The following is an 8,163-nucleotide window of genomic DNA, read 5'->3' as shown; positions in this document are numbered from 1 at the left end:
AGCTTTTCGAAATTGTAAAAAAAAAAAAAAAAAGATTAATTTTGGTGTCTCGATAGAATATCCTAGATCATGTCCGTCTAATATGATTCAATGCAACGACGAGAAACGATGCATATATAGAACGCAGTGGTGCGACGGATTGGTGGATTGTTACGACGCAAGTGACGAGATCACGTGCTCTTGTAGAGATCGAATTTCGCAAGAACGACTTTGCGATGGTTACTTCGATTGCCCGCAAGGAGAAGATGAATTGGGATGTTTGGGTAAGGATCTTACAATTTATAAAGCTTCTAGGGAACTCTAGAACTTGAGTCTAGGGAATTTTCACAACTATAAAATGTTATTATTACTTTAAAACGTCTATATTCTGCAATTGTAATATATATATTTAGAAACTTTAGCATTTTAGAATTTAGAGAAATCCTAGGGAACTCTAGAATTACAGAACTTAATATTGAGGAATTTTAGAATTTTAAAATATTATTTCTCTAAGAGATTATATTATAATTTATATTATTTTGGCATTCTAGATGAAATCTACAACTTTGTATTTTATATATATATATGTATATATGTGTATATAGATATGAAATACTTGTTACAAGTAGGTCGTACAGTAGAATTCTGTTTCATCGATAGAGTATAAGAATCTATTATTCAATAAGTGAAATATTAAAAACTGATGTGAGAAAAATGCAACGAATTTAAATACAAATGAGAAATATCTATATAATTATCGGAGCTCGATAAAATATAATTTAAAATATAAAATTAATTTACGACATAGTAGCACTATGATCGTGCATATTTCACACAAGATGGCATCAGGTATCCTTATCTTATACTGCATCCGGAACTATTTTATCCATGGAACAACGAACTGCGTTTAACTCGATGCAAAATTCTTTATTATTTTTTATTCTAATTGAATATTTATCGTGTTTCAGGTTGTCCAAAGACTTCGTTCAGTTGCAACGATTGGCAAAGACGATACAACAACGACAATTGCGTCCCAGTTTCCCAAAGATGCGACGGAGTGAAGAATTGTGCCAATGGAAAAGATGAAATGGAATGCAATATTCTCACCCCTTCGTTCGTCGAAGGGAAAAATGTAACTCGAATCGATACAATTCCTTTCCTATTTCTCCTCTTTTAATCTATTAATCTTAATTATCCTAATAAATCTTTTATTAGGTATTCACGATTGGCTACATCGAAGGATACCTTCACAAGAACTTCAAGGGCCAATGGTATCCCGTGTGTACAGTGGTCAAATCATGGATCAAGGATGCCTGCATATCCGAAATTGGCCACGACATTAGGTAGAATTCCATTTATTAAAAACGAAATTTTTAATAAATCTGATCTTATAATCTATAGCCAGTTATAAAAGTATCATAGTTAAACAAATACACTTTTTTTTTAACTTTTTATAATTCTAAGTTACAATTTAACATTTTAAAATTCTAAAATTCCTCAATATTAAGTTCTCTAATTCTAGAGTTCCCTAGGATTTCCCTAAATCCTAAAATTCTAAAGTTTCTAAATATATATATTACAATTACAGAATATAGACGTTTTAGACTTATTATCCTTTTGAATCATTAATCCCCAAAGGGACAGATTCAGATTCAACAAAGGAATTTCACTCTATTCCCTAAAATTTAATCAACTCAATTTTTCAACATCTATTGTTTTACCCTTTTTTTCACAGCGAATATCCAGAGGTAAGCATCCATTCGATGCCGCCCAATGAGTATCAAGGCCCTTACATAGCCGAGGTGAACGGTCGGATAAAATTGGTTCCCTCGTGCATGGACACCGCTGTTTTCATCCGTTGTCCGCGTTTCCGTTGTGGAACGAGTGCGTTTTCCCACGAGGATTCCCTGGAACCGCATGTGTTGGAGAAGGAGGAGCGAGACACGTTCCGCATATTTGACGAGCTCATGTATAGGAATCAGATGGAACAGATGAAATTTAATGAAAACGGAGATAACATAGTGGGCTCGCAATTGCGCGTTGTAGGAGGTAGGGCGAGCCAGCCGAAAGCGTGGCCATTCTTGGTCGCCATCTACAAGAACGGTATCTTTTGCTGCGGCGGTGTTATCGTGAACGAAATGTGGATCCTGACTGCGGCTCACTGTCTCGAAGGGTAAGGGGTATATACGTATTTTTTTATATTTTTCAAGGAACATTTGAAAATTACACTATATTTTAATGAAATACAGAAAGGTGGATATTTAGAATTATTTCTTCCTCTATGAATTTTTATATATAAGATAGTGACTTTTTCGTGAAATGTTTCAAAATTTGTTCAATGTTGTTTATGTAAAAGTAGAAATTTGATGGTATAATTAAAATTAATTTTAAGTCATTTATAATATGATATAGTTATACGGGCCACTATTTCGAGATCCAGGCAGGAATACTTCGTAGGCATTCTTTCTCGCCTATGTCGCAGATAAGGAAAGCGCGATATACAGTGATGCATCCACGATACAACGGGAAACACATGAAGAACGACATCGGTATGATCAAGCTTGACGAGCCTCTACGCTTCAATCGATGGATCCGACAAGTTTGCCTGCCTGATAAGGATATCTTGGGTCCCATGTGGAGAAACAAGCCGGAGCCCAATTCCACTTGTATAGCGATTGGCTGGGGAGCTTTGAGGGAATATGGACCTGATCGTAAGATATTCTGGTGATAAATTAATCAATTTAAATAAAATTTAAATTTATATTAAACCGATTGAATTTTTTGTTCAGCCGATCACTTGAGAGAAGTGGAAGTGCCAATATTAAAAAATTGCAAATACGAGGTTGATCAGAACGAGGCCGCCATTTGTGCTGGATACCCTCAAGGTGGCCGTGATGCTTGTCAAGGGGATAGTGGTGGTCCTTTGTTGTGCAGGTATTACTATTAAACAATGCTATTACTATTAAATAAAGATCTAGGGATCCCTAGAATACAGAATTGGAATAAATACGAGCGAGAATGAAGAATTCCGCTTGTTTTCTCGATTTTTCTCGATATATTCGCTGTGTACACTTGCAGAAATCCATACTCGGAATCTCAGTGGTACGTGGCAGGCATAATTAGTCACGGGGAAGGATGCGCTCGACCAAACGAACCGGGTGCCTATACGAGAGTCAGTTATTTCCTGAACTGGATTCAAGAAATTTCCAGTGAGTCATATATCGTTTGAAATGAAAATTTTAAATCTTCCTCCCTTTTTTAAACACTATGTATTTGTATTTTTCAGATGATCAAGGATCTCCTTTGAGACGGACTCCCTTGAAAAAATGTCCAGGCTTCAGTTGCGAAGGTGGTTTGGGCAAATGTTTGCCAGTGGAGGCCCGTTGCAATCGAGTGATCGATTGTTTGGACGGGGAAGACGAGGTCAATTGCCGCCATTATCCAGTTTACAGGCAATTAGGCAACTTTAGTTTTGAATCCGTTCCATCTTCCACGATGGAGATCCTAGATGATCCCACGAAACCTGACGAAATCTCCACCTCTGGTATATAGAAATCGACGCAATAATTCTAAAGTTAATTATATCGTGACAAAATTCGTCCTTTCAGCCTCTCCATCGTTCAATGATACGAGCAACAAGCCTTTAGATAGATTCGAGGATCAAACGAACAACGAATTGGGATTGGAAGACACGACTTGGACCACTTCTAACTTGAGATTCGATGACGATACCAGCACGACTTCTACAACTTCTAGTTCTAATTATATTGAAAATGCCTCTTCGATAACGTCGATACGTTTTCCTACTATTTTCACTTGTACAAGGTATTTCAATTTAAAATTAATATATTAAATAATAAATCGATTAGGCAGATAATGACGAGTCTTTTCCAATTTTCATGGAAAAATTAAAATCCTGATTCAATTCATAGATTGCTTCAAAGTGTCACGATCGAGAAAAGATGCGACAGAGTAGTGGATTGCGAGGACAGTACGGACGAGTTGAATTGTACCTGCAAAGATTATTTGCAGAACTTAAGACCGACCGCCATCTGCGATGGTTACGCAGATTGCGACGATTTGACTGATGAACGAGACTGTGGTAAGTTTCCCATATATTTTCCAATCGTAGGATACAATGTAATAGGGATAATTTTTATTTATCTCGCAGAAATTTGCGGTAAGAACGAATTTTTCTGCACAACGAGCAAAACTTGCGTTTCGATGTCGAAGAAATGCGATGGAAAATTCGATTGCGAGTTTAAAGAGGACGAGCTCGATTGCTGTGAGTCATCGTTTTGCGATTAATCGACAATTTCTCACGAACAAAATAATCAAAGATTCGATTTGATTTCCATTCTTTTTTTAGTCGCGTTCACCGATGGCCACAATGTGTACTTGGATGCCAATGGACGGCCATTTTTGAACAAAGAGGGAATATTGACCAGATACATTAAACAGAGATGGCAACCAGTTTGCCATCGTCCCAAGATCCATAAAAATCAATCCACGGCCAATCTTATTGGACAAAATATGTGCGAATACTTTGGTTTCGCGTGAGTATATATTTTTTTAATTAAATTCTGAAGACGAATTTCGATAACGCGTAAAATTATTGATTCATATTAAGGTGCTTTTAATAAAACCATGAAATATATAATATAAATAGAATACTAATAAATTTATTGATAAAAAGAAATATTATTAAAGAAATTATTAATAACAAATTTACAAATAAACAATTTATTCTATTACCATTTAATGATAAATAAATTAACCCAAAAACTTATAAAGTTAACATGACCAATTCATATGAAAAGTTATTAAAACTAAAATTACAAAAAATATAAATTCATTTAATCCAATTTAAATTGAATAAATTTATTAATACCATTAATACGATTAAATTACCAATGATTAAATTTAAATCATTAATTTTTTTTAATAAATTTAAAAAACTGTCTCCATTTTCTTTAAAGAAACTTTGAATCGTCGGAATCCATCACTGTGAAGAATTCTAAGCTCGAAACGATAGCTTGGCAGAGGAAGAACTTTACGTTTCACCAAGAGACCTCCTCAACGACCTCTCTGAACCAAGGAGAAGACTTGGAAACCTGTTTGGGACTTTATATTCATTGTACATCGACTCTGGACGGTAGTGCGCACGCGTATTTAACCAGCGATTCGAATACCGGAAGGCGAGAGCACCTGTGGCCCTGGCTGGCCGCCATCTTTGTCGACGGACGTTTCCGCTGCGAGGCGCTGCTGTTGGACCCGAACTGGTTACTGTCCGCCACGAAATGTCTGGAGAACGTCAGGTAAATGGAGTCACGTCGTAAAAAAAACAAATTCTACTTTTTATTTCGAGAAGAAAATTTAGAAAATTTGAATATTCGAACGAAATTTTAATCGTGAATTTTATTCGCTTCGACGATTTCAATTATATAACATATAGTGTTTCAGAGTGCTCGTAATTTTTAACTTGGAACATTCATTGATTTGAGTGCGTTTCATCTTCGATTAAATTTTTAGATTGGATTCAAATTATACAACAGCCGTGCTCGGCCACGGTTCGTTATTCCGTCATATAGACGGCCCTCATCAACAGATATCGATCATCGATGAACTGCATCCTGTAAATAACTCTGTCTCCGTTCTATTACACTTGAAGAATCGAGCTCATTTCGATCGTTACGTACAACCGTTGTTCCACGACAAAACGTAAGTGCACACGATTAAGCAAGATTGATTTCTATCTAACATTATATAAACATTTAACGAATATTTCTAGAATTTATCTACCAGGGACGAACGATACTTGCGTGGCTGTCGGGGTGAATGGAAATCACGAGACTGGATCGATATTTTTGAAACCTATTCTAGAAAATTGCCCGAATTGTCAACGATGCTTCGTTAATCGTTCGAGTTCCGAATGTTGGGTAAATTTCAAGATTCTTCTTCATCGCGAAATCATCTCAAATATTTTACAATACAATAATATCTTTCCATCAAATATTAATAACCATCTTATCTCATAGAGAAACGAAACAAATTGGAGTGGAACGATATTCTGTCGTGGAAGAAAGGGATGGTACCCTGCAGCCGTCTTCGAGGACAACCAAGATTGTAATTTCACAGATTCTCAAAGAGTGACAAGTATCGAGTACATAAATCCCTACCTGATGGAGGCAATAGGTATAGATTTAGATAATCTGCTGGTCTAATTAAATCTCACAACAATTTCATCGAAATCCTTAAATTACTCAGACGGGCCGAGGAAGTCGAGCGTTGAATCGACGTGTAACGGTTTTCGATGCAACATCGGCCACTGCATCCCCCTGAATCGTGTTTGCGACGGTGTTCCGGATTGTCGGGACAAGGAGGACGAGGAATCGGAATATTGCGCAAGATTCCAAGAAAATTGCGAGAACGCCGTGGAAGGCTGCAGTGAGTACAACATAAACATAAACAATAATAGTTTAGATTACATTGACAAGGAAAATATGGAAAATTAGACAATAGAATCTCACTTAAAATATATATATATATCTTATCGAAGATTGCACGAGGATGGAGCTTCGATGCAGGAATGGGAAATGCGTGGATCGAAGCGCGTTTTGCGATCGAAGGAACGATTGTTTCGACGGGTCTGACGAGCCTGAAGTGTGTACTTGCTCGGAATACTTGAAACTTACAAATCCGGAACGAGTGTGCGACGGCGTCCGCCATTGCGTTGACAAAAGCGACGAGTCGCCGGATATGTGTCCCTGCAGAGATTCGAGTTTCAAATGTAAAACGTAAGAATTCTCTTCTTTTCTTCATAGTTTTGATGCGCGAGATTCGTTTAAAAGATTCGTTCCTTTCTTTGATAGAACGAACGGAAACCACATTTGCGTACCGAAAGATTTCATTTGCGACGGGGCGAACGATTGTTCGGGTGGCGAAGATGAAGCAATATGCAGAATGTTGAAACCGTTCTCGAACGACAGGTGCGTTTGATTTATTTTCAATTTTATCTTTTAATATCTTTTTCTTTTACAAGTATCTGTTATTAGTAAAAGAATTAATATTTAAAGGATTTTTTTTTTCAAATAAAACAAAGAAGAATTTAATATCAAATCTTGGTGAAAAAAATCTGGTCTGTCTGTCTTGAGAAAAATGTTCAATTTCAGTGATAGTTCGGGAGAAATGATTCGTCGAAGTTACGGTGTCTGGCATACGGAATGTTTCTCCAGCCCCGTTTCCCCCGAATTGGCATCCGATCTCTGCAAATCGATGGGATATTCTTCAGGGAACGTTATTAATGATGCTGTGGCAACGGATCAACCCACGATTCTCAAGTTGGACAATTTTTACATAGCCAAGATAAACGATTGGATATGGTTGTCTCTAATAAGGGGAGATAAGCCATTGGTAACTTTGGAAAAATCGAACGGGACTTGCCATCGTGCGTTTTTAAATTGCGCGCCCATCGAAAATTAAAATTTTTTATAAAATAATTTAAATAATTTTGTACAATCTCCTATTATTTATTACTTTTATTTATTGCCATTTATCGTATTGTTATTTATTGCAGAAATTAAAATACCATTACATATAGAATAAAGAATAAGAATAAAGAATATTCGAGTCGAAAGGGAACACCGCCCCGTTTATTCCCGTGTTTCAAAAATTTTATTCTATCCACTATATAATCATTATTAATCTTCAATTTCCCCTAAATCAAAATCCAACAAAAATAAACTACTCTCGTTCTTCAAAAATAAAATCCACTCGTTCTTCAAATCTCCTCCAAATTCCACCTCAAATTCAAACCTCCTTCTCCATATATATATATACACTCCAATCTCAATCAAACTTTTCCAGCAAGGATACTCTCACCATCATCGTGGATGACCACACGACGATGACGATTCTCCATCATCCACCGACCGTAAAGAGCTCGAAACCTGGTCACGGATTACGCAAGCCTCTCTCCGCGACGAGAGAATTAAAAAAAAGAAAGAGAAAGAGAGAGAGAGAAAGAGAGAAAGAGAGAAGAAGGAGGAGGATAAAAGTATCGAATCAGGTTGCGGTGTAGGAGGGAGGGTGTGACGGGTGAGAGGGAGGATGGAATGCCACAAATGGGGTCGCAGCCGTTGAAGGTAAACGACTGCGCCCTGGCTGCGAACTGCCTTCGTACGC

The 8,163-nt window shown here is 37.0% G+C and overlaps 1 protein-coding gene across 4 annotated transcripts in view; it reads left to right on the top strand.

Moving 5' to 3' along the window:
• Window positions 1-7,619, top strand: part of LOC102670840 (serine protease nudel-like) — an 11,289-nt gene extending 3,670 nt beyond the window's left edge. For 3 of the 4 annotated variants that reach the window (XM_006612944.2, XM_031509147.1, XM_031509148.1), the window contains exons 7-26: window positions 57-263; window positions 948-1,111; window positions 1,195-1,322; window positions 1,715-2,152; window positions 2,392-2,690; window positions 2,769-2,913; window positions 3,058-3,188; window positions 3,266-3,523; window positions 3,588-3,804; window positions 3,912-4,081; window positions 4,151-4,264; window positions 4,349-4,535; window positions 4,959-5,297; window positions 5,512-5,700; window positions 5,771-5,918; window positions 6,018-6,174; window positions 6,247-6,426; window positions 6,539-6,776; window positions 6,852-6,968; window positions 7,152-7,619. In XM_006612944.2, the coding sequence (XP_006613007.2) occupies window positions 57-263; window positions 948-1,111; window positions 1,195-1,322; window positions 1,715-2,152; window positions 2,392-2,690; window positions 2,769-2,913; window positions 3,058-3,188; window positions 3,266-3,523; window positions 3,588-3,804; window positions 3,912-4,081; window positions 4,151-4,264; window positions 4,349-4,535; window positions 4,959-5,297; window positions 5,512-5,700; window positions 5,771-5,918; window positions 6,018-6,174; window positions 6,247-6,426; window positions 6,539-6,776; window positions 6,852-6,968; window positions 7,152-7,461 (4,136 nt within the window). In that variant the 3' untranslated portion in view covers window positions 7,462-7,619. Of the gene's footprint in view, window positions 1-56; window positions 264-947; window positions 1,112-1,194; window positions 1,323-1,714; window positions 2,153-2,391; window positions 2,691-2,768; window positions 2,914-3,057; window positions 3,189-3,265; window positions 3,524-3,587; window positions 3,805-3,911; window positions 4,082-4,150; window positions 4,265-4,348; window positions 4,536-4,958; window positions 5,298-5,511; window positions 5,701-5,770; window positions 5,919-6,017; window positions 6,175-6,246; window positions 6,427-6,538; window positions 6,796-6,851; window positions 6,969-7,151 lie in introns of those variants that run through there. The other variant, XM_031509149.1, reaches the window with a different exon arrangement.
• Window positions 7,620-8,163: the final 544 nt, after the last annotated feature.

This window comes from Apis dorsata, unplaced genomic scaffold, assembly GCF_000469605.1.
Source record: "Apis dorsata unplaced genomic scaffold, Apis dorsata 1.3 scaffold_129, whole genome shotgun sequence".
In the NCBI taxonomy this organism is placed as follows: Eukaryota; Metazoa; Arthropoda; class Insecta; order Hymenoptera; family Apidae; genus Apis; species Apis dorsata.
The sequence above is the reverse complement of the archived record's forward strand: the minus strand, read 5'-3'. Positions and strand labels throughout refer to the sequence as shown.